The sequence below is a fragment of the Panthera pardus genome, unplaced genomic scaffold (assembly GCF_024362965.1).
Source record: "Panthera pardus isolate Hobbes unplaced genomic scaffold, ASM2436296v1 HiC_scaffold_17, whole genome shotgun sequence".
Classification (NCBI taxonomy): domain Eukaryota; kingdom Metazoa; phylum Chordata; class Mammalia; order Carnivora; family Felidae; genus Panthera; species Panthera pardus.
In genome coordinates, this window is record NW_026526732.1 from 136206093 (window position 1) to 136231859 (window position 25767).

The following is a 25767-nucleotide window of genomic DNA, read 5'->3' on the forward strand; positions in this document are numbered from 1 at the left end:
CAATGCTGGAGGTTTGCTCCCTCAGTCTGAAGTACCCTGGCTATGCCCATTTTCTCAGGGAGCCGAGCCATGTCTATGCTTTAAACATCAAACGATCCAGAGATACTGCCTCCGTTTGGAAATTCATGGCCACTGGGTCTTCAGTGGCCCCAAACATCTCATCAGGAAGTTGTCAAATCCGAATATAAATGCAGCAAGGTGGAGAACATCATATCCATCGGGACTCTCTTCAGAGAGAGTACTGGGTATGTTCTGAAGACATTCTTTAAAATTCTGTTTGAGAAGGAAGGTGAAGAGGCCCCTCCCCCAAACCAAACGTGAGGGGAGTTAGTCTGATGAGTAATCTGTGGAAGAAACTAGAAGAACGGATGGCTTCTCTGAGAGTGGAGGAAGAGAGAGGAGAGGGGTAGGGATGGGGGTGGGGCCAGTGAAATGGCGCCACCTCACGTCACTTACTGCCTGTGACCCCAGAATCTCCATGAGATTTTTGGGTGTGAGTGGATGCTTCTTATAGAAACTGATGAAAAGTTGGCATTTTGCATCTGAATAATACATAGATGGGCAGAGATTCAGAGAAAAGGATGAAGAAGGAATCTATGAAACGGGACATTTTAAGACATATTTCCTCAGGTGCATAAGTGTTGCAGGATTTTTTTTTTTTTTTTACCTCAATACCCAGGATTCTTTGTCTCGACTCTTCGAAGAATAAAGAGGTGGAACAAAATGAGCAGCAGGCAAAACTTTATTAGAGTATGAGATTAGAAAGGAAGAATAGTATGAAAGCTTTCTTGACAGAGAGCACATTCAAAGGTGAACACTCGCGACAATAGGCAAGGGTCTTCATTTTACAGGGTTCTGGTCACACCTCCCTTTCCTTTCCCCCTTGTTCCTTCTCAGGTCCTACCCTTATTCACTTGATAGCTCTAGGTGCTGGGTTGTCCATTCCTGATTGGCTCATTTCCATTGTATGAGGGGTGGCCTATGGCCATACCTTTCCTTGTGGGTCATATGTTTTATGGTCTACCTATTTTTAATCAGATCTTTTGTCAAATTCCTGAGGGAAACCTGAAGGGGTGTAGGTAGGGTCTCTTACACTCTTAAGAGGAACCTTACTCCCTAGGGGGTTTGCTGTGGTCAGCCGCTCCCAGCATCGTTCCAAAATATGTGTTTTTCCCTCACCCAGGGACCTCACATCCTGATCTATCCCCCTCTGCCTACTGAGTCCTATCTTTTCCTACCATATAAGGATTGGGGCATTCTTAACCGATTCCTGGGTGTTTTATACCTATCCTGAAATGTTTTTTTATGTTTGTTTATTTATTTATTTTTGTGAGAGAGGGAGAAAGAGCGCACTCGAGAGCGAGCAGGGAAGGGGCAGAGAGAGAGAGAGAGAGAGTCTTGAGCAGTCTTGAGCTATCAGCACAGAGCCCAATGCAAGGCTCGATCTCATGACCATGAGATCATGAGTTGGATGAGCAACCAACTGAGCCATCCAGACACCCCTACTCTGAAAGCTTTGTAATGACACTGTCGATGGTCACCTAACAGCCCTGGTGGTCAGGATGTCGCCAGCACCATGGGCTTACTGTAAATTCTTTGGCCTGGTTTGTTCAACCTGATGCTTGTATTCCAGAGAAGGAGGTGCTTTTAACTCTCACGACTTAATGACAGTAACCCAAGAAATTCCACTCCCATTCCATTCCCAGAGCTGGAAATCTAAGGCCATTGTTAACATGGGACATTTCTTACCCATCGGCTCTAGAAGTGATCCTTAAAATCTTTTGCTCAAGTGCCCATTAAAAGCATGATTAGGAATCCCGTAACCCTTTGTATGTTTTTCCACTGACATAATTCTATGGAATCATTCGGTATATACTATTTTTTGTCTGCCATCTTTCACTCAACATAGTGTCTTTGAGATTCATCCATTTTGTTGCCCGTATCAGTAATACATTCCTTCGTCATTGCTGAGCAACATTCATTACATAAGTACACCACAGTTTGCCCATTATCTTCTTGCGAGAAGTTTCCCGTGTTTTGGATTATGAATCAAATTTCTCTAAGCATTCTCATACAAGCCTGTTGTGATGATTTTCACATTACTTTTTTTCTTGGGTATAGTTCTAAGATTTGCTGGAATGGCTGAGTCATAGGGTACATGTATACACGCACGGTTAATTTTATAATAAACTGCCACACAATTTTACAAATTGGTTGTACCATTTTAGACAAAGTGCTGTGAAACACCCAGGTATGTTCTTTTCCTGTAGGAGTTTAAATATAATCCGGAGATAATAGTTATACACATAGTACAGAAAGAAAAGTGGACCAGGAGTAAAAGGGCATGAATTCTAGGCACATCCCCATTTTAGTTGTTTATAAAACAAATATTTAGTAAACATCAACGATACATCAGATATTTGCTAAATTTTAGATATATACTGATGGACAAAATAGTCATGGGCTTTGTTCTCATGGAACTTACGTGTCCAGTGAGGGATAAAGATATCAAACAGTCACAAAAATTTATTCAACAAACCTTTTGAGTATCTAATATTTGCCAGCCACTTCTCTAAAGGCTTGAGATAATGATGAAGAAGCAGGTAGAAATTTGTGACCATACAGGGTGTTTACATGTTGGTGGGAGGAGACAGAAAATAAATTCTAGACATAAAATAAGTAATGTATGCTTCTTGTTAGAAGGTGATAGGTATTATGGAAAAAGAAATAAAAACATCAAGTAGGGGTTTTTAGCAACGGAGGGGTTACAGAAAGGAGTTGGGATCGGTTGACATTTTAAACAGGACAGAGTGGCTTCATTGGCAAGAGTATGTATACGCAAAGACTTAGAAGAGTTTGGGGAATTAACTATGCAGACATCCAGGGGAAATGTATTTCAGGTGGAGCAAACAGCCGATGGAAAGATCCTATGCAGCGATTCTGGAATGTTCCAGGAATAGCAACGAGGCCTGGTCATCTGAAACAGGGTAGGCAAAGGCGGGAAAGGTATAGGAAAGCTGCTGCAGATTTCCTAGGATCTTGTGGATCACTGTAAGGACTTTGGCTCTTTTACTAAGAGAAATGGGGAGCCATTACCTGAGTTTGAGCCCAGTTGACTGACTTTCATTTCATGGCGGGGAAATATCTAAAAATGATTCCTGGGGGGGGGGGGGTAGGAGGGGAAGCTTGTGTGATGCTGAAAGTAGATTGGAAAACACTGACTTCAGGAGGGAGTAGCTGAGATATCACCAAGCTGGAGGTTAGGAAATCGCAACGGAAATCAGCTGTCATTAACTCTCTGTGTGAACTTGGACCACTCACCTCCCCTTTCTAGGTTTCAGGCTTTTTTCCAATCGTAAAATGAATGTTAGACTGAATGACATTTTAGGTTTTCTCCAGCTCTAATATTATGCATAGAATTTGGGGGGGGGGCGCTCCATTGAGATATAAGTGCCTAATTATAGAATGGTATATGGTAATGGTAATGGTATATGGTATATGGTAATTTATCAGGGATTTGGACACACCGAACCTCATGTTGCAATAAGAGAAAGGGCTAACAAACATCAAGATGCTTAAAGTCTGTCTCTAGTCACCTTCCGCTCATCTAGTCTCTGAGCCATCCCCAAAGCTAGAGTTCTAGAAATACTGCTCTAGTTTGCTGCAGAAGATTCCTGGATACATTATTGGAGCTAAGGGTACAAGGTAGTTTTGTTAATAAGATGTTCATCAAATTCTACGTCCACAGTTGCACTGCTTCCTAATTTTCACATGATTTCTGGACACTAAAGTCCCTTTACAACCTCTCTGATTGTCACTTCACAGAGAACCACGTACATGGTGTGATGAAGGGAAATGGGAATTAACAGAATAGAGTACCAGATTGGAAACAAAGAGCCTGTATTTTTATGGCATTTGTAAGTGACATCAACTAGGCACCCTTGTACATCTAGTTCCTACTGCTTATCCCAGACCTGGGGCAATTGCACTAAGAAAACCTTGGATAGTTTATTCTGTGCCCATTAGGGTCTAGATTTTCTTTCTAGTCTTCCAACTATGTTTAGAAGTTTCTCAACAGCAGAGGGGCGCCTGGGTGGCACAGTCGGTTGGGCGTCCGACTTCAGCTCAGGTCATGATCTCGCAGTTCGTGAGTTCGAGCCCCGTGTCAGCTCCGCGTCAGCTCTGTGCTGACAGCTCAGAGCCTGGAGACTGCTTCGGATTCTGTGTCTCCCTCTCTCTGTGCCCCTCCCCCACTCACACTCTGTCTCTCTGTCTCTCAAAAATAAAGATAAAAAAAAAATTTTAAAAAAAGAAGTTTCTCAACAGCAGAGAATGAATCTTCTAACACATAGGACTAGCGCTCATTTCAGTATCCTGTGCATAGCAGAACCTCGGTATAAAAGTTCGTTGACTTTGTTGATGATCATATGGATTTAAGAGGGAAACGTAAAACTCAAAGCCATAAATCTTTGAGTTTTTATTTTTGGGTGGTCTGTACCGATGTAATTATAGGCCAGTGCATTTATCTCCTTTCCCTTCTGCCATTTAATCACCTGGTGGTGTTTCCAGATAAGAAATGCAAATGGAATTTGTCACCTAGCTGGAGCCTGTACAGCTCATGCATCACAGGGTACTGATACTCAAGGAATTGTTTTGTGCAATGAATTCAGCCATTAACAGATCAGTGACAACGGTGAAGAAGTGAATTGCAGGGACTTCTTGAATGTTGTCAACATTTGGAGGCAATTAGAAGAGGGAGCCCTGCTTAGCGACCAATGGCTAAATATTTAGAATTTAAGCATGCACTGGGAAGATAATTCAACCTCCGGTTAATCCAAAGAATCTTGGAGTTACTGGCAGTGAGGAAAACCCCAGACTCTACTTGAAACTATCCTTAGCAGTGAAGGAGTTAACTGAGTGTGTAAGCTTTATCTGGTGTCCAATGGACTCGTGCCTTGCTGATTAAAGCCTCTGGTAAATGATTGTTAGAGACCTGTCATTGGTAGCTGTTGCTAGTTGCCGTGTTTCAAAAGCTTGTTGATTCCTCTGCAAGGTGGTGCAGCATCCTCTAGTCCTTTATTCATTTCTGATCTATTCGGGTCTGCCTGCAAAAGATCTATCAGATCAATGAACATGAATGGTGAAGATAGCAGCACCATCTATGACACAGTCCAAAAAGAAAGGATGTATGAGGTTCCAGAAACGCCAGAAGAAAACGAAGTCCCTCTTTATGATAACATCTATGAAGGCCTGAGGTCAGAAGATGATGCATATGCCACTGAGCTGGAAAACCATGAATATGACTCTGTGTCAGTTGATGTTGCTGAGGGTGAGGAGTACAGCTTGACCTCTTCCCAACCAGAAGCAGGAGACTACCTCCTGCCAGGTGACATATGTCCTGAGTCCCAGGATCTTCAACCGGGTGAGCCACCAGTCTCCAGTGAAGACTGGAACAACTCAATGGAAAAATCACACTCACCAGCCCAGGACCGGGAAGAAGTACCCTCACCAGCCCAGGACCGGGAAGAAGTACCCTCACCAGCCCAGGACCGGGAAGAAGTACCCTCACCAGCCCAGGACCGGGAAGAAGTACCCTCACCAGCCCAGGAACCCCAGGAGGATGGAGGCGTGATGGAGAAAGGCCTGCCCTCTCCAACCTTCCCCACCCAGCAGAGTAGGGCCTTCTTTGCCAGCAAGGATTCCTCCACCTGCCATTCTGCTGCTGATGGTTTGGAAGAAAGTGAATCAACTTCCACAGACCCTGAGATTATCCTCTTTGTTAAGGTAAGTGCTGTCTCTGGTAGGCACTTCTGCATGTGTAGATGGAGAAAATGGTGTCTTCTTTTTCTGAGTGTCCAGGGAAAGATGCATGATGTCATGGTCCTTGGACCTCCAGACATATTCAAGAGTATGGCTGGTTAAATGAGTCATTCCAGGGGTACGTGGGTGGCTCAGGCGGTTAAGCATCTGACTTCGGCTCAGGTCATGATCTCGTCATTTGCGAGTTCAAGCCCTGCGTCGGGCTCTGTGCTGACAGCTGGGAGCCTGGAGCCTGCTTCAAATTCTGTGTCTCCCTCTCTCTCTGCCCCTCCCCTGCTTGAGCCCTATCTCTCTCTCTCTCTCAAAAATAAATAATAAACATTAAAAAAACAAAAAAAGAAAAAGAAAAGATGATTTCTATTTTTATTTGTTTAAGAAAATTAAGTTTCAACAATATATCAAAGGCATTTATTTTGATATCTGTCAAATACATGGTATAAAAATATGCACACATATATGTGCATATAGTAATGTCACAATGACTGTCAAAATTTAGTTCTAGAATGTTGTTTCTGTTCGTGTAATTTTGAAAATGTGACTGCTGTGTTCCCCCAGTCAAAAAGTAAAATCAGGCGCGCCTGGGTGGCTCAGTCGGTTAAGCGTCTTCAGCTCAAGTCATAATCTCACGGTCCGTGGGTTCGAGCCCCGCATCAGGCTCTGTGCTGACAGCTCAGAGCCTAGAGCCTGCTTTGGATTCTGTGTCTTCGTCTCTCTCTGCCGTCCCCTACTCACCCTCTGTCTCTGTCTCTCTCCCTCAATAAATAAATAAATATTGAAAAAAAATAAAAAATAAAAAATAAACAAGTCATTCCAGAGTTCACGTGGGACTGTTCAAAAGTATAAGCATTGGAAAGTGCATTTAAATTGTGTGTCTAATCACTGACTTTTATACACCACGGGCAAAGTATTTTTTTAAAAGTTCACTTACAAGTGAGCAGAAAATGCAGTTCAAATCCTTACCTTTGTGACAGACGTTAAGTACATTTTCTTGTCTGGTTAAATTTCCTTTGTCAACTTGATTTTCAAAAACGAAACCAAGGCTGGTGAGAGGAAGTCAAATCAACAGTCAGGTGCTGGGCTTTCCTTCTTAGCATTTCTAAGGTCACAGATACTTCAGATATATGGTCAATAAATGTAACCTCTGTCATTGAGTTTGCCCTTTTGACACCAATATAACTAAACTATCTGATGAAGTAAAATGATTTCAGTGGTGTAGTAGTAAGACACTAACAGCCAGTGTTAATGTTTAATGCTTATGATATATAAACTGAGAACTTTGGAAATCTTTGTTTTAGACTGATATTATAATAAATAGTCTATTTATTACACACAGACCATGTACAGTAAAGACTATTACGATTTATCAGAACATAAAAAAGCATTCTGGGCTAGACAAATCATCTTTATTAATCAAGAAGGCAGAACATTTTCCCCCAACGTCCACTCCCTGATGATATTCATATTTACACTTTTCTTAGTTTGAGGACCGTATATTAGCAAATGCTATTTCTGGCTAATAAAATGAACCCACAAAGCCCCCAGGTCATGCTTATTTCTCCCCTTTGTGGTTTCCAATTACTCCTCCAATAAAATACATTTTATTTGCCAATTTCATATATTATTATTTTTTTACTTTGTACTTTTCCCTAGTTGTTTTGTGTGTACATTGTATTTCCTTTTTTCTACCATACAGTCTTTAAAAAGCACCTAGCAGAGTGTTTGGCTTCTACTTAGGTACCCGTCAAAACTTGCCTGGTGTTATGCTGAGCATTTGGGGGAAAAGGGGTACGAAGACAGGGAGGGACCTTGCTGTCAAGAAATCAGCAACGTGGTGCGGGACATAGACTTGCACATGGTTAATTTCAGTGAAATAGAGGAGTTAACTGACTGCTGTGGGTACTGGGGATGGAGTGCTCAAGAGTGCAGGAAGGAGTCAGGAGGGGTCCCACCAAGGAGGTGACATTCAAGCAGGTGCATTCAAGCAGTCTTCCAGTTTCCATATCCACCATTAAGTTAGTAACAAGAAAAGAAAAGAAAAGAAAAGAAAAGAAAAGAAAGGAAAGGAAAGGAAAGGAAAGGAAAGGAAAGGAAAGGAAAGGAGAAAAGAAAAGAAAAAAGGAAAGGAAAGAAAAAAGAAAAGACCACAAAACCCCACTCCTAGTGAGGACTAGGTATATTTTTCTCAGGACAGAAGCATCCATGCAACTTTATGCAACAGACAAGGTGGATCGTCACCATCATTATGGGCACATGAAGACACTTGTAAATTTGGCAAAGTGTTGATTTCACTAGAAATTAGCCTGCCACTGGTGTTGAACCAAACAGAAGCAGGAGGAAACAGAACTATTGGAATCTCCAGCTGGCATTAGCAACAGGAAAGACTGTTTGATAGTAACGTGTGGTCTTGTGTTACTTAAGATCCGTAGTTCCCGAAAGCAAATATTGGAGTTAACTCTTTCAGTTTACATTCCTTTTAAAATAATTGTTCACTCAGAGACCTCAGCTCCGATGTGTGAACTTTTTTTTTCACGAAATTCAGCAGTGCTAAGAAGAGTGGCAGTCATAATCCCTGCTTCCCAATTCCCTACCCATCCCCATGGCAGTTCTTTATTCAATGTTGAATGGGAATTATAAGTGAAAGTGGGGGGTACAGGGGCTTCTCTGCTTGCACGGAAGAGGAGGGTACAAGGGTAACCTGCTTAGGCTCCTTCCTCCTCCCAGCTCCGGGGTAAGAGTCACACTCCATTTGACAGATCTAGGGGAGAATCCTTCCTTGCCCGTTCCAGCCTCTGGTGGCTCCTGGCATCCCCTCTGATGGCTTGTACCTGCATCGTTCCACCCTCTGCTCCACATCACATGGCCTTCTTTCCTCTAACTGTCTCTATTTTCTCCTCCGTTCCCTTGTAAAGACCTGTCAATGGAGTTAGGGCCCTTCCTAATCGAGGATGATCTCGTCTCAGGATCCTTAATTTAATTATATCCACAAAGACCCTTTTTTCCAAATAAGGTAGCAGGTACAGGTTCTGGTTGGACCCACCTTTGGGGAGGGAGGCACTCTTCAACCCGCTACAGCCCCTACAGGGCGGGAATTGGTAGAGTTAAAGCATGGGAACATGGACAGCCATTCCTGGGATCCGTATTTCCACCAAATGCAAGGGGTTCTGTGAGAAGTCGTGGACGGTTTGTACCTTCCCGTTGGTTCCCAGCCATTTATGAGAATGCCTGACACGTTCTTAACATCATCCTGAGGCTGGGCAGAAGGCCAATATGTGAGCGCTTAATTTGATTTGTTGAGCTCTGGAAGGAACATTAAATCAAAGGACTTGAGGATTCCCACAGCTGTCAGTGTTAAACATTACAAGGAGCAGCCTGTGGCAACCATGTCACCGTAGCTAATGCAATGTGTCCTCCCTCCTGGGCCTGCCGTTGTGTTTCTGCAGCTATATAATTGACCTAACACTGTCTTCTCAATAGACGTAGAGGCCAAAACCAAACACGTTAACCAGGAGAAGGTGAGTCGTGTCAACACTGGGGGAGAGAACACCAACTGACCAGAAGGGCGCTACCAATCAGAATATTGGGGGAGGGGCACAGGGTTGGACAAGTGGGTGACAGATCCTTTTCTGAGCTCCCATTTTCTGAAGAGTAATTTATCAGACGGTCAGGTTCTTGAGGAAAGGACCACATTTTACTTACCTCTGAAGCACAGTGTCCTGCGGGCTGCTGGCACTGTCATCAGGGCTCCATAAATATTGGTCAGAGTAATGGCAACTGTCAAGTATGGTTCAGCCACCTACTGGAGTAAAGACCATCCCTTGGAACAGAATTGTACGTTAGATACTTCTCCGCTTTAAGCCCTGCCCCTTGCCAACAAGATCAAGTCCACCCTTGAGCGGCACCAAGGCCTTGACCTCGCTCCTAACAATCTAACAGCCTCTCTGGTCCCTCCTCCCATCACATCCTGCCTCATTCAGTATGTCCCAGGAATACCGAGCTCCCCACAAATTGGACATGTTCAATCTCACCTGGCTTTGCCCGTGCTGACTCCTCTGTCTATAGCATTTCCTCCCCTCTGTCACCTTGTCACCTTGTCCTCATCTTTCTGGACTCAAATTCCCCGTGAAGCCATTTCTAAAACTCCAGGTTGTTCTATGTGATACTGCCTCTGTCCTTGTCTCCGTCTTACCATGTGTCCCCTAATATTACAATCACCTGGGTAAGGCTGTTCCTCACTGGTCTGTAAGCACCATAGGGAAAGCACTCTGGACCACATCGTATTCACCTCTGTATGTCCGCCCACCATTAGCCCAGAGCCTGGCCCGTAGTTGGGGTTGGGGGCGGGGGGAGGCTCATAAATATTTGTCAAATGGATTAAAATTGAGCCGGTTATGGGAAGGGCAATTAAGTTCTTTTTTTTAAAGGAAAACTTATTAGTGTATTCTGGGAAATTTGGTCAGCATTAAAGCAAAGACCCTAGGTTCCTGTTTCCATTGATGTTTGACTTTGAGTTGGGGATGGGTGGACGGCGAGTCCTGACGAAAAGCCAGCTGATACAGGGGGAAGAGGCGAAGGGGAAACTCATTTTACTGAACCTGTACTTTGAACTGTGCTAGGTTGCCTGCTCTACTGATATTATTTCTGTAATAAGACTTAGGAGCTAAGCCCCAACTGGATTCTGATACTGACTAGCTGTGCACCTTTGGGGAAGTCCCATGCACTCTCTAGGCTTTAGATTTCTCCCCATAAAAAAAACAAAAAACAAAAAATAAAAAATAAAAAACAGGTGTATGAGATGAGCTCGAAAGCACCCACTGGTTCTAACCTGCTGTGCATGGAACTTCATTCGACCCTGTAGTAACCTTGTCTCAATCCCACGGGCACCCTCTCTCTTTCACATTTTAAACTTGTTTTATTGTCATGCTCCGAAGTATATATTGAATATACTCTTAGGCAGTCCTGTGATTTTTAAAACAGGGGAAGGAGGAAATGATGAGTAACAAAGAGAGATGTTCACACATAGAACAGGATTCTGACTCAAATCATACTGAATAATAGCAGGTTTTAGAATGCGACGGACTTTTCTCCCCCTTTGAATAGGTTTATTATTTGCATGATTCAAAATTTGAAAGTTACAAAAGATAGAGTCTCTGCTCCATCATACCCCCCTCAGATGCCCCATTTCCTTTTCTGAAGCAATATATTCTAAAAATTTCATGTATAGGCTTCCTGAGATATTTTGTGCATATTCCAGCCTGTATGGGTACATATTTGAAATTCTCTCCTTTTCTGCCTTTTATTTAACACTTATGATATTACTGCATACCTTATGGTGCACCTTGCCTCTTTGGAACAAATTTTCTTGGGATATAATTTGCATGCATCTAGCAATTTTCAGCGTAAGCTTCAATAAGTTTTGACAAATGGATACAATCGTGTAACAACCACCACGATCATGATGTAAAATATTTCCATCACCCCAAAAAGCTCCCCACTGTTCGTTTGCTGTGAGTCTCCTTCCAGCCCCCCTTTGACTCCTGGAAACAACTGATCCTCTTTCTATCACTATAGTTTTGCCTTTTAAAAACTGTCACACAAGTGGAATTAAACTCTGTGTCACCTTTTGTGTGCGGTTTCTCTCACTTTGCATTATGCTTTTGAATTCATCCATGTTAGTATATATATCAGCGGTTCATTCCTTTTTATTACTAAGTAGTATTGCATTGTATGAATATACCACAATTTGTTCATGCATTCAACAGTTGATGGATACTTGGGCTCTTTCTCCGTTTGGGGCTATTATAATAAAGCGACTATAAACATACACACAGAAGCTTTTCTACTGATTCTGTTTTCATTTCTCTTGGGCAAATATTTAGGAGTGGAATTATTGTGTCATATGGTCAGTGGATATTTAACCTTATAATAAAACTTGCAAATTATTTTCAAAGTGACTTACTATATTTTGTATGAGACTTCTAGTTGCTTTCTTTCCAGCACTTGGTATTTTCAATCTTTTAAGTTTTAGGTGCACTGGTAAAGTATAATGCTATTTCTTTGCAGCTTTAAAGTACGTTTTTAAGATTTTAATCCGAGGGGCGCCTGGGTGGTTCAGTCGGTTGGGCGGCCGACTTCGGCTCAGGTCATGATCTCGCGGTCTGTGAGTTCGAGCCCCGCGTGGGGCTCTGTGCTGACAGCTCAGAGCCTGGAGCCTGTTTCGGATTCTGTGTCTCCCTCTCTCTGACCCTCCCCCGTTCATGCTTTGTCTCTCTCTGTCTCAAAAATAAATAAACGTTAAAAAAAAAAATTAAAAATAAAAAAAAAAAGATTTTAATCCGAATATAGTTAACATAAAATGTTCTATCAGTTTCAGATGTATAACATAGTGATTCAACAATTCTGTACATCACCCAGTGCTCATCGCGCCAAGGGCACTCCTTAATCCCCATCACCTATTTCACCCATTCCTTCCCCTCCGGTAAGCATCAGTTTGTTCTCTCTAGTTAAGAGTGTGTTTCGTGGTTTGCCTCTCTCTTTTTTTCTTTGTTCATTTGTTTTGTTTCTCAAATTCCACACGTGAGTGAGGTCAAATGGTACTTGTCTTTCCCTGACCGACTTATTTCACTCAGCATTATACTCTCTAGCCCCATCCATGCTATTGCAAATGGCAAGACCTCATTCTTTTTTTATGACTGAATAATATTCCATTGTGTGTGTATGTGTATGTATGTATATGTGCGTGTGTGTGTGCGCGTGTGTGTGTGTGTGTGTATGTATACACATAGACATGGCATCTCTTCATCCGTTCATCAACTGACGGACACTTGGTCTGCGTCCACAATTTGGCATGTATCTCTTTAGATTAGCCTTTTTGTATTTTGGGTAACGTGATTACTGGATCACAAAGTAGTTCTATTTTTAACTTTTTTTCTCTTATTTTCTTTTTAAAAATGTTTATTTTGAGAGAAAGAGCATGTGTGTGAGTGAGGGGAGGGGCAGAGAAGGGGGAGAGAATCCCATGTAGGATGTACACTGTCAGCACAAAGTAGGATGTGGGGCTCCATCCCAAGAAATAAGAGATCACAACCTGAGCCGAAATCAAGAGTCAGATGCTTAACCGACTGAGTCACCTAGGTGCCCCTATTTTTAAGGAATTTTAAGGAATGGTTAAGGGCTTTTTGAGGAATCTCCATACTGTTTTCCACAAGGGCTACACCAGTTTGCATTCCCACCAACAGTGCACAAGAGTTCCCTTTTCTTCACATCCTCGCCAACACTCGTTGTTTCTTATATTTTTGGTTTTAGCTATCCTGATGGATGTGAGGTTAATATCTCATTGTAGTTTTAATTTGCATTTCCCCGATGATGAGTGATGTTGAGTTATTATTATTTTAGTATGGTATCTTCTTATACTGAATTTTAAGAGTTCTTTATAGATTCACAATACAATTTCTTAGATTAGTGTTTTGCAAATAGTTTACAAGTCTGTGGCTTGACTTTTCATTTCCATAATAGTGTCTTTGGAACACAGAAGTCTTTGACCTTGAGGAAGTCCATTTTTCCTTTTTTTTTTTCCTATGGTTCATGCTTTCTGTGTCCTTCTTAAGACATGATTATCTAACCCAAGGTCATGAAGATTTTCTCCTCTATTTTCACATCATCTGTAAAAAAGGATATCTTTATTTCTTCGTCTCCAAACTGTATTCTTTCTTTTATTCCTTCCTTCCTTCTCTCTTTTTTCTTCCCCCCACTCCCCCCTGGTAGGATGGGGTCTTACAAAACTGGCCAGGACCTCTAGGACATTGCTGAACAGAAGCCATGAGAGCAGACATCATTGCTTTGTTCCCATTCTTAGAAGGAAAATATTCAATCTTTCATCATTAAGGATGATATTAGCTGTATGCCTTTCACAGATGTCTTATGTTCCTTTCTATTCTTAGTTTTTTTTTTCCTGAGAGTTTTTAAATTATGAACGTGTGCTGAATTTTTCCAGCTATGAGGTTATCATCTGGTTTTCTGTTAATGTGAAATAAATTCATTGATTTTCAGGTGTTAAACGAACCTTACACATCTGGGATCAACTTCACTTAGTCATGATTTATTATTGTTATAGATTGCTAGATTCGATTTATTACAATTTTGTTGAAGTTTTTGCATCTGGATTCATGAAGAATATTAGTTTGTAGTATTCTTTTAATTTCTTGGTCTGGTGTTGTTATCAGGGTAATGCAGGCCTCACAGAGTGAGTTGAGAATGTGTTTCCTCTTCCTCTGTTTTCTGGAAGACCTTTTGTAGAATTGTACTATTTCTTCTTTGATAGCTTGGTAGAAGTTGCCAGCGGAGGCATCTTCACTTGACGTTTCTTGGTGGGGAGGTTTCCACCCCCCCCCCCACCTTGAAAATTCAGTGTATTTAATAGATATAAGGAAATCCAGGGATATATTTCTTTGTAGATCGATTTGGTAATTCCCATCCCTCAAATTATTTGTTGATTTAATCTAAATGTTGAATTTACTGCCAATTCTCTCCTTATATTCATGTTTTATTTTACCTTCTTAAACATATGGAGTCTATTCTCAATGATAATTTTATTTTATTTATTTTTTTTTAAAGACAGAGAGAGAGAGAAAGAGAGAGAGAGAATCTTTTTAAATTTTTTTTTAATGTTTATTTTATTATTTTTGAGACAGAGAGAGACAGAGCATGAACGGGGGAGGGGCAGAGAGAGAGGGAGACACAGAATCGGAAGCAGGCTCCAGGCTCTGAGCCATCAGCCCAGAGCCCGACGCGGGGCTCGAACTCACGGACCGCGAGATCGTGACCTGAGCCGAAGTCGGACGCTTAACCCGCTGAGCCACCCAGGCGCCCCCTCAATGATAATTTTAATGCCTTTGTATACTTATTTTTTCATCTTATCTATATATGGGTTTCCTTTTATTGATTGGCCTTTTCTTTAATTATGAGTTATGTTTTTGTAGTTATTTGCATCATCTGATAATATATTTTGGCTGCCAGACAGTGAATTTTATGTTGTTTGATACTGGATTTTGTTGTGTTCCTTTAAGTAATGTTGGACCTCATTCTGAAATGCAGTTAAGTTACTTGGAACGAATTTGATCCTTTTGAAGCTTACTTGTACTCTTTGCGAGGGTGGGTCCAGAAAATCCTACCCTAAGAATGGTTTAAAGCCAATTTGGTTCTACTATGGAAGGAATACCCTTTTGAGGACTCCAACTACTGCATACAAGGAGGTCTTTCCACTCTGACTGCTGGGAACCAAACTATTACCAGTCTTATGTGAGATCCTGGAATTGTTTTTCCTACTCCCTTCCCGTTCTTTCCTCACACTTGGTAGTTCCTCTCTCTTGCTGTCTCACTCTAGCTCCATCCACTCTGGTATTTAGATCTGTGAATTCTAGCTGCCCTGACCTTTCCAAACCCCAAACTCGGTTATCTCCTCAACTAAGAGAGACCATCAGGCTCTATTTGGGCTCTGTGCTGCCCCCCCCCCCCCAATGTCTAAAGACCAACACTTCATATAGTTGGCCTGTTTTACTAGTTGTTTAAAGTAATGTTCTGGTTATTAAGTATAAATCTGGGTCTTTATACTCCGTTGTGGCCAGAGGTGGAGGTTATCCCAATCGACTTTAAGATTCCCACTTCTTTTGAGTGGCTTCTCCTTTCTTTCCAAACACTGGAAAGGATTCAAGTTCGAATCACAGCCTGGAATGTAGTCATAAACGTCAACTGGACTAACATCTAATGATAATGACATGAAAGTGATTTTGTGGGAGACAACCATAGCAAAAATTTTGGCTTGCAGGCCAAGGTTGCTCGCTAAACTTCCTCCTTTTCCCTTCTCTTTGAAGAGTATGTTGTCGCTTGCAAAGTCTTTATTTTGTGCCTCAATGTTCTCAGCAGTGAAGAGACAGGAGAACCGATGTCACAGCTAATCATTCACCAACAGAAGCCAGAATGCAGCGTCACCTTCTCATCTTTTTACCTCTCACCATTCAGACCTGGTGATTCTATGAGTTCCTTTGGAAAATCCCAGGAGGAGGGGGCTTTACTACTCCCAAGAGAGAATCCTATTTTCAAGCTACCTTCCAGTACCCAGGCCCCAAGTGTCCAGGATGAATTTGTGTACATAAAAAAACGCATTAACTGGCAGCTCTATTCTCAGATGATACTCCCTCAAAAATATGAGATGACCTCCCCTGTCAGGGGGGCCTGAAACCAAGTGTTTTGTGCAAGACAAAGATCTTGTGAAGACAAAGATTAGAAATCTGGGCTTTAAGCCACGCGTCACTTTTATGCTTTATGGCAGAGCGTTCCACATCCCTTCATGAGCCTGTGGGTCAACAGAAGTGACAGGCCTGTCACAAGCCATCAGCCTCCCATTTTTACCAGGGCTTCGTGCACAGCAGTAACATGGCAACAGCCAAAATAAATAAGAGAATGCATTGTTTGGGAAACCACTAACGTTCTGAGGTTTTGACGATAGCAACTGCATAGCAAATATGTGGGGTGGTGATGGGTAACTGACACGAGTGCCTCTTGTTGACTTCACTGTAACTGCATGCTTTGTCCTTCCACAGGAATATTCTTGCCCTGTTCTTCTGTGGGGCAAGAAAGGAAGGAACTTGGTAGATAGCCTTTTTATATTTATACCGACCCTCTACAAATTGGGTCGGTTATTCTGGAGCTGTACTATTTGGAACGATAGTCTTTAGCCCTATGTTGCTGTTTATTTGTTTATTTTTAAAGTTTCTTTATTGGGGCGCCTGGGTGGCTCAGTCGGTTAAGCGTCCGACTTCAGCTCAGGTCACGATCTCGCGGTCCGTGAGTTCGAGCCCCGCGTCGGGCTCTGGGCTGACGGCTCAGAGCCTGGAGCCTGCTTCCGATTCTGTGTCTCCCTCTCTCTCTGCCCCTCCCCCGTTCATGCTCTGTCTCTCTGTCTCAAAAATAAATAAAACCTCTAAAAAAAAATTTTAAAGTTTCTTTATTTTGAGAGAGACAGAGAGAACACAAGTCGGGGAGGGGCAGAGAGAGAGAGGGGGAGAGAGAGAATCCCAAGCAGTCTCTGTGTCATCAGTGCAGAGCTCGACATGGGGATCGAACCCACAAAACCATGAGATCATGACCTGAGCTGAAGTCAAGCGCCGGACGCTCATACATATGTGGCTGTTTAAATTTAAATTAATTTAAATTAAAAAAATACTGAAAATTCAGTTCCTCCATCATAATAGCCACATTGCACATGCTCAACAGCTACATGGGGCTAAGTACATGGAAAGTGCAAATATGGAATATTATTGGTGAAGTTTCTATAGGACAGTGTTATTGTAGGGCGAGATGGGTTAAGATCTGGCATGAAAATCAATCAGCTGTGTGGTCACAGGTCCCTCTCTGAGCCTTTATTCCTTCATCTGAAAATAAGAGGTTGGGCTTCATAGTGAGACAGAGGAGTGGTCAGGCCCACAAAATAAAGAAATCACCAGTGAAAAGTATTGACATTCATAAGCAGTACCTGTGCTATAAGTTCACAGAAATCAATTGGTTTGAAATGGCGACTGTTTACGCAAAGTTCTTCAACTAATAATCAGCTCTTGTAAATGTCAGGAAAGCTGTCAATATCCATTGGCCATGCCCAGGCTCTCTGCAGGTCTCTCTGTGGCAAGGGTTCTCCACCGAAGCATAACTCTGAGGATCCAAGAGGCTGCCCCTTCAGCCACTAGAGCCAAATGTAGTATTAATCCTGAGACCCGCACACACTGACCAGGATCCTTCTCCTTATTCAAAACAACTCAGCAAGTTAAAGGAGGCAAGGTCAGCTGGGCTAGGGGAGGGGGTTGTTTACCAAGAAAATGTGAGGGTGAAGGTTGGACAATTCTCTTGTGAACGTGATTCTTATTCTATAATAAAAAATTTAATAGCTGTGAGAATGAGCGCAGGTTAATTGCCCATACCTTTGTAGGCATCCCTTTCATCCATTTCAAAACGAAGGTCAATTAATCTTTATAGAGCATGTACTCTGTACTTCACGTGCTGATACTGTGAGAGACAGAAAAGCAGTCTCCGATGGGATTATTTCTGTGAGACTGTGACCGGCTGGCTCAGCAAGAAGGATTAACATTATAAGGCATTTAGAAATTGATACAAGACAGTTTCTCGAACATATGATGCATAGTACCCAATACGCACGAAAGGCATTCGGAGATGAAGGAGACTGGATTTATCTGGGAAGGCTTCATGTAGGAAGCAGGTCTTAAACTTTGAAGGAAATGTGGGCACTGGGGTGGCAGGGAGGAATCAGGGAGGAGATTCCAGGCCTCAGCAATGCATTGTCCTTTTTAATCCTATGTCATGTTAGGAGGCAGTTCATCAGAGTGTTTTATAGCAGAAACCATGGAACTAGACTATGTGAGTCAAATCCTGGTCCCGACATCTATTGGCGATGCTAACGTAATTCAATTCCATCCAATTTGAATGACGTTTAGTGAGTGTCTCCTCTGTGCTTGTCTTAGGGCCGGATGTCGGGGGTCCAGTGGTGAACGCCTCAGGCACAGTCCCCGCTGTCATGGCGTTAATGAGAACAGTCTATCACTTCGTTGGTTCTTTTAAGAGAACGATACCCTAGGAAATGCAGAGGAACCTTCGAAGACTTGCCCCGTCCTTGCAATCTAGGAACACAGAACATCAGGCCAAAACCAACCCAGATTATGGTTGGCTCGTGCCTTGTAATGATGCTGGGGGGCACGTTGACCAGGATCTGCTGATGAGGTGATTCTGGTTTGCTCAAGCTCTCAGTGGTTTCATAGCTTGAGATGAGGACGTAATAGAACTTCCCAGCCTCACTTTCTGGGTGGGTTCCTGTTCATGTCTTCTTGCGATCTCATCAAACACTCCTAAGATTTCCTATGAATTATAAACCCCTGTATGAGCAAGAAGGGCTTCTGCCTGCTTGTTACAGGAACCACGACAATGGCTTTAAAAGCAGGGTTTTATTTTTCATGTGTGGTGAGAGTCCTGGAGCCTGGCTGTTGGGGTGAGGTCAGCCGACTCCACGATGAGGTCGAGAGCAGCCCTCCTCACTTCTCAGTCACATGGGAGGCCACGCTGTAGAACAGGGATTAAGTCCACCTTCTTCAAGGTAAAGAGGGCCCCTGAGCACCTGGAAAAGTAGGATATGTTAAGGAAGTTTGAAAGGAAGTGCTCTTGGGGAGGGAACAAACCATGCCTGCCACCTCCCCTCAATTGCCTTTCTTTCCCTTGTTGCCGGGACTTTTCGTTCTAATGAGCATCTCATTAGTGTAAGAGGGACGATGATCCTGCTTCACTTCCTCGCTCCCGCTGCAGGCAGAGTGGCAACATGGAAGGACCGTGGGCTTCTGTGTCCAACCCTGGTGATAGTCCCAACGAGGCCATTTATAAACCAGTTGAACTAGGGCAAACGTCGTAAGTTCTTGGGCCTCATTTTCCATCAATGCCCATCTCACAGACTTGCTCAGAAGATTAAACCATGGTTATCTGACTCAATGCCTGGCATGCGGCAGGAGTTCGCTCAAGTATCCCGGCAAGTTGGATTTATTACCACCCTCTCTGAGAAGGAGCCACATCGCTGCTACTCAATTCCTCAGGCTAATTTCACATTAAGAAGGAGGCAGGATTCCCTCCAGTCTGAACTGGCTCTGCTTAGAACAATAATATCATACCATCCGAATTAACTTAAACACAAAAATAAACTAAAACAATATGAATAACACAAATATGTATCTGCTTTAAACCCTCACATGGAGCTCAAATTGCTGATCGATGGATCGTGTGGCCTTGTTCGTGAAATAGCTAAGACAGGGGCGCCTGGGTGGCTCAGTCGGTTAAGCGTCCGACTTCAGCTCAGGTCACGATTTCACGGTCCGTGAGTTTGAGCCCCGCGTCGGGCTCTGGGCTGATGGCTCGGAGCCTGGAGCCTGCTTTCAGTTCTGTGTCTCCCTCTCTCTCTGCCCCTCCCCCGTTCATGCTCTGTCTCTCTCTGTTTCAAAAATAAATAAACGTTAAAAAAAAAAAATTAAAAAAAAAAAAAGAAATAGCTAAGACAGGCTACACGCTTCTGTAATAATCTCTCCAGGATTGGGGGGGAGCAAGCCGATCACTGTCCACGACAGTACTTGTATTGGTAAGCAGGCTTAGTGGCAGACAAGAGAATCCACGCTAAGAGTTTAAGAAGAGAGGGATTTATTGCACAGTGTTAGGGAATTCACAGATTTTTCTGGGTTGGCCAGGAACCAGGGTTAAGTGCTATGCCTCCAGGGACAAAACAGCCTGGAGAAACACTGAACCACATCTTGGGACGGTTCTAGAGGAAAGCCCACTGTTGCTGCTTTCCGCTGCTGGCCTCTGTGACACTAGGGCTAGGCCTTAAACCTTCCGCCAGACCTGCAACCCGGAAAACCCAATGCCTCTGCCACAGTGCTCGCCATCAGATCTCATATACCGTGCACCCTGCTGCTACATGAGGTTCATTTCTGCCAGTCAGTTCTCACACATAGCGCATTTGCTTGGGGGAAACCAGACATCTAGATTCTTACTGCGAGGGAGTCTAAGAAGCATAATATTTTTTGGTCTTATAGTAGAAGGCAGTCATGCCAGCCATGGAAAGGTTTGAGTAAGCAATATCTGGCACAGAGCACAAGTTCACCTCCAAGTCCCCTCCCACTCAGACTCAGTGGCTCCCTGCAGATTGTGCCCATGGAACTTCGCACATGTTCCAGATATCGCCCCGATTACGTTTAGTCATCATTATTTGTTCCTACAAAGGTCTTCCTTCCTTGTTCAATCGAGTCATGGAGTGGTGGGAAACACATGGAATTTCGAGTTAGAATTGCGTGCAAATATCAGATTTGCTATTTACTAACTCTTTAACTTTGAAGGAAATCGACTCACATCCCTGAACACTAATATCTCTATTTGGAGGATAAGATGTGATCCCCACCACAGAGGCTAGTCACGGAGAGCACAGAGTGAAGTGCCTAACTGAATCACGGATACATGACATGAGCTCAAGAGATGGAAAGATTTTCTACACTTTCTAATCATTAAGAACAGAAATCGTTTTACTTCACTTCAAATTTATGTCTCCAGGTAATTTATATTTGGTATCTGCTATATGCCAGGAGTTCTGTGAGGTACTAAGATTATACCAATGAACAGGAATCTCACAAACACTCAACATAGGTGGGAAGAGGGACACCATGCAAGGCGATAATGTGTGGTGAAGGAGGGGTTGATCTTTCAGGAGGAGGGAGGAAGCCCAGGAAGATTTCACAACTCGACACGTGAGTTGGATTCTAAAGGTCGTGTGGGAACCCAGGTAGAGCAGGGGAAAGGAAGGTAATCTGATAGCAGTAACAATAATCTGAGGGTATTTGGAATAAGCAAGTGGTTCACAGACTATATTTCAGGAAGCAGTAGATGACACTGAAAATCAAGGTTAGGGCCCTACTGTGAAAGGTTTTGTGTGCTAAACCAGGGAAGTTGGATTTTACCTTGTAGTGAATGGGGTATCATGAAAAATTAAGCGGAATAATGATGGGTTCCATTTGCACAGCTGTGAACCTCTGATATAATAAGGAGGATGGAAGAAGCAGGTAGACCAGTTAGCCGGCTAAGAGGAACAGTCAATATTATGTCACAGGTGAGAGATGATGATGATGATGATGATGATGATGATGATGATGAGAGTCTGAACTCATACAGAAAGCAATGACAAACACGGAGTCAGTGAAAACTATTTAGGAGACAGAACTTCTGAGACTGGGTACCTAGTTGGATGTGGAAGACCATGGGGATTGTGACACTATAGTTTAAGGAAGAGAAAATTTGAAGGAAGGGAGCGATTTTCAACATTTTAATGTGCGCTGGCATATACAGGTTGATGTGCCCAATAAGGCGGCAGACCTATGGGTCTAAAAGTAGAAAGAGGGACAAGAATAGATGTAGAGGTCTCGCTGGCATATGGAAATAACAGCCGTAGCAACTGATGTAAAGAAGTTCAAGCCAGAGGAGAGGAGAGACCCCAAGAAAGCCAGTTTGTGCGTTGTGCACAGCAGTGTGCTGGTAAATCTTAGCAACAGTTTCTCTGGGGAGAAATGTCTTCATTTTTAGTATTTGCTGGTTTCCATAATGTAAATATTCCCACCAAAGCCAATTTCCAGCGGCCGGTGTGGCATCACTGAACAGGAAGTTGGGAAGAGATGTACGTAGTTGGCTCTCGTGAGCTGGGACAACCCATTACACACACCACTACTTGTGCAGGTTACACCTCATGCAGGGGTGCTGGTCTAAGGGAGGCAGGGCTGGCATCCATTCAAGTCTACCCAAGAAACCAGCTGTTGTAGGGATGCTGCTTAGGCAGGGGGCACATTATTCTACTCTGTTTGCCCAGACAGTTCATCGTTTTCTAATTCTGAACCCAGAATCCAAGAAAGCTAAGGATAGAGCCTTGAGGAACACCAGAATTTATACAATGGAGAAAGAAGATGCACCAAAATGAAATAAAACAAGAAGAGTGGGCAGAGACGGCTCAAATCTAAGCATGCCCCCTTTCTCGCTGGACGACCTTGGGCAAGTTACTTTACCTCTCTGAGACTCAGTTTCATTATTTAAAAAAATTGTGGGAAAATACACCTAGCATAAAATTTAACATCTTAACCCATTTTTTTAAGCATACAGTTCAGTGGCATTAAATACATTCACGTTGTCATGCTACGTCACCACCATATACCCACAGAACTCTTATCATCTTGCAAAACAGAAACTCTGTACCCATTAAACACTAACTCTCCATTCCCTTCCCCCTGGTCCTTGTCAACCACCATCCTGCTTTTTTGTCTTGATGAGTTGGTTTATTCTAGAGACCTCATAAAAGTGGAATTATACAGTAAATGTCATTATTTTAAAAATGAGAATAACAATACCTTCTTTGTAAGGTGATTGTGAAGATTCCAACTAAATGCAGAAAGCATTTCACACATGCCTAGAGAAAGCTCAGATATCATTTTTCACATGTTAAAGATGATGGTTAGATAATTATGGGAGACACACGGATGAGTATCTGCCTTCAAGTACCTGCCTTCAAGGTCCCTGCCTTCAAGGACTTTCAGTTCAGTAGGGAAGATTTCATATTTTCAAGTAACTATTAGTCAGAAAATGAAAACAATTTTAAAGTGCTGACAATGTTCTTTGGGAAGTTGTAAAAGGAAGATATTTCTGGCTAAGAAGATCTGTGAAAACTTCCCAGAAAAGGAAGAATTTCTTTGAAGGATTTGGTCCAATGGAAAGTGAAAGGGACACTCTGTGAAGAGGGATTGCACATGCAAGGACATTGTATCAGTCAGCTTGGGCTGCGTAACAAAGTACCACAGACTGGGAGGTTTTAGGACAGACATTTATGTCCTCACGGTTCTGGAGCCTCAAAACCTAAAGTCCAAGTGCCAGCATTGTAGGGCTGGTGACAGCTCTCTTTATGGCTTATGGATGGCAGCCTCCTCTCCATGTCCCCATGGGGAGGAGAATGGGCTCTCTGGTGTCTCTTCTTTTGATATAAGGACAATAATCTAACTGGTAATCTAATCTATATGATCTCATTTAACCTTTTCTTTATAGAACCCATCTCTAAATACTACCACACTGGGACTCGGGGCCTCAACATATGAATTTTGAGAGGACACAGTCAGTCCATAATAGGCATGGGAGTGGAAAAATACCTTTATAGGGAACATTCAGTGATATGGTTTGGATGGAACATATGGGGGTTGAAGGTAGAGGCATGGAGAAACAAAATTATACCTGGGGATTGTGTTGGAGACTGAAGAAGGCCTGGAATGGCAGCTAAGATTTATAAAGTGTATTTGGTCTACAGCAGGGAGTTTCTGAAGGTTTTGAACTAGGAAGTTGCAAGGTCAGAACTGTGCTTTGGGAAGATGATTTTGGCAGTGGGGGATTTTACAGCCGCTCCTGCCTGTATTATCTTGGAGCAGAGAAGGAAGTGTCAGCACTAACAGGTTAAAAAGCCAGCTCAGAATCTCCTGACCAGACCTTTCGAGTTGCTTCCCTGAATGCCAGTCGGTGTCTTGGTTGACTAGTAAGGAAGGAACATGCGTTGGGGGCACAGGCCCTGGGAAGCTCTTGTGAAAAATCAGTAGGAGGGGCATCATCCTTGGACCTCCCTCAACCAACACTTTCCAAGCATGTCAACCCAGAGCAAAACAGTCCCCTTTACTTCAGCAAGAAGGTTTTGAATAGAGCTATGGCTCTACCGACCAAAATAACTTAGTTTCTTGCTGACTGCTGAATACACAGCACAGCTACCTGATCTCGCAATGCATGAAGGAAGTATCTAGTTCTCCGAGTTGGAAATCGTCAAATCTCAATTAGAGAGCTCTACAGGGCAAGATTACAGAACAGAATGCCTCCTCCCCCCCCCCCCCCCCCCCCCGGGGGGAAAGTTCTCGTCAGCCTCTTGAGGCAATAGGTCCCAGCAGCCACCGCGGACAGCGACTAAAAATAGCCACAGTATAAAACCCCAGTCCCGGGACCTCTGGAGGAAACAGTTCGCCCAGAAAAGAAGCACAGGCTGAGATAAAGCGTTGCCTGGTGTTTCATAACACATCATCAGACGTGATGTGTGCCCTGAAACCACTAATGCTGACCTCACCAGTTAAAGTGGATTTACTGGGTGGGAGCGAAGGCCCTTTTCTAACCACGACAGGCTCGGAGATTATCTAGTGGAAGCCCTCAGTTTACAAGTGAGAACAGTGAGGTGGTCCTTGCTCAGCACCACATCCCTCTTCCATCTGGGCACTTTCTTCCTTTCTTCGGCGCAGCAAACACTGACGGGCTCAATCCCTCGCTTGATTCAGTGTCCGGTGTTACCTCCTCACCGTCCAAGCCAGTGGCACCTCCTGTTGCCCTCTTCCCTTATCTTCTTGTTTCCTTTCCACCCCTGGCATTGCACTTGACTGTTTTTGCCTGTGCTGCTAGGATGCTGGCCAGCTCCAGGGGCAGGGGCTTTGCCTGTCTGGGGTCTGGCACAGGAATGGCCGTACCGAGTGTGTGGTGTATCAGGCAGGGCCCTGCTGTCTGTATTTTCCAAACCTTCCGTAACTCCCATTAGTTGGACGTTGTCCCTTCTGGGTTTGGCCTCTGTTTCTTGTTATTTCTCTCATATCATCTGTCTCTCTCTGTTTTCCTCTATGTTCTGAAAGATTTTCTTTATTTTGCAGCTCTATTTGATTTTTTATTTTTGGCAGGTACGTTTTTTTTTAAATTTTTTATATTTTACTATTTTTGAGAGAGAGAGAGAGAGACAGAGAGAATCGGAAGCAGGCTACAGGCTCTGAGCTGTTAGTACAGAGTCCGATGTGGGGCTCGCACTCACCAACCGCGAGAACACGACCTGAACTCAAGTCGGCCGCTTAACTGACTAAGCCACCCAGGTGCGCCAGCAGATACATTTTTAATTCCTAATAATTCTGGCCTTATTTTCTAATTGGTCCTTTGTCAAAGGTTCCCATGCCACCTTATGAAGGCAGAGAGACAGAGGAAGTCAAATCAACCACCCTCACTTCAGGATGAGCAGGAAGGGAGCGGATTTCCAAATGCCAGAGTGAGCAAGGCTTTACCCCGGTGCTGCCATGCCCATACCGTGAAGCTTGAGCTCTCCCCCTGCTCATCAGACGGCTTCCTGAGAAGAACCTTCCATTTAGAGCCTGGAGGTAAATGTCACCTCCAGCTGGGGGAGGCATTTGGCTGTCATCCAGTGTAGTTGTTCCAAGACAGACTTTGAATGAGTCACCCCACTTGAACCCCACATTGTGCTTCCCACCCACTGGCCATGTTTCTCCAGGGTCCTGGCAGGAAGCATGGTCCCCACCTCCTCTGTAGCCCCCT

General features: G+C 43.4%; 1 protein-coding gene and 1 long non-coding RNA gene across 3 annotated transcripts in view; one reads left to right on the top strand and one right to left on the bottom strand.

The window, feature by feature from the left end:
• Positions 1–5029: 5029 nt before the first annotated feature.
• CLIC5 (chloride intracellular channel 5) overlaps positions 5030–25767 on the top strand; it is a 162370-nt gene continuing 141632 nt past the window's right edge. Inside the window, exon 1 of the mRNA XM_019457315.2 lies at positions 5030–5784. Within this exon, the coding sequence (XP_019312860.2) occupies positions 5128–5784 (657 nt within the window). The 5' untranslated portion in view covers positions 5030–5127. The remainder of the gene's footprint in view (positions 5785–25767) is intronic.
• LOC109271697 (uncharacterized) overlaps positions 16858–25767 on the bottom strand; it is a 47531-nt gene continuing 38621 nt past the window's right edge. For both annotated transcript variants that reach the window (XR_008423074.1, XR_008423071.1), the window contains one exon: positions 16858–18991. This is a non-coding gene — a long non-coding RNA (uncharacterized LOC109271697). The remainder of the gene's footprint in view (positions 18992–25767) is intronic.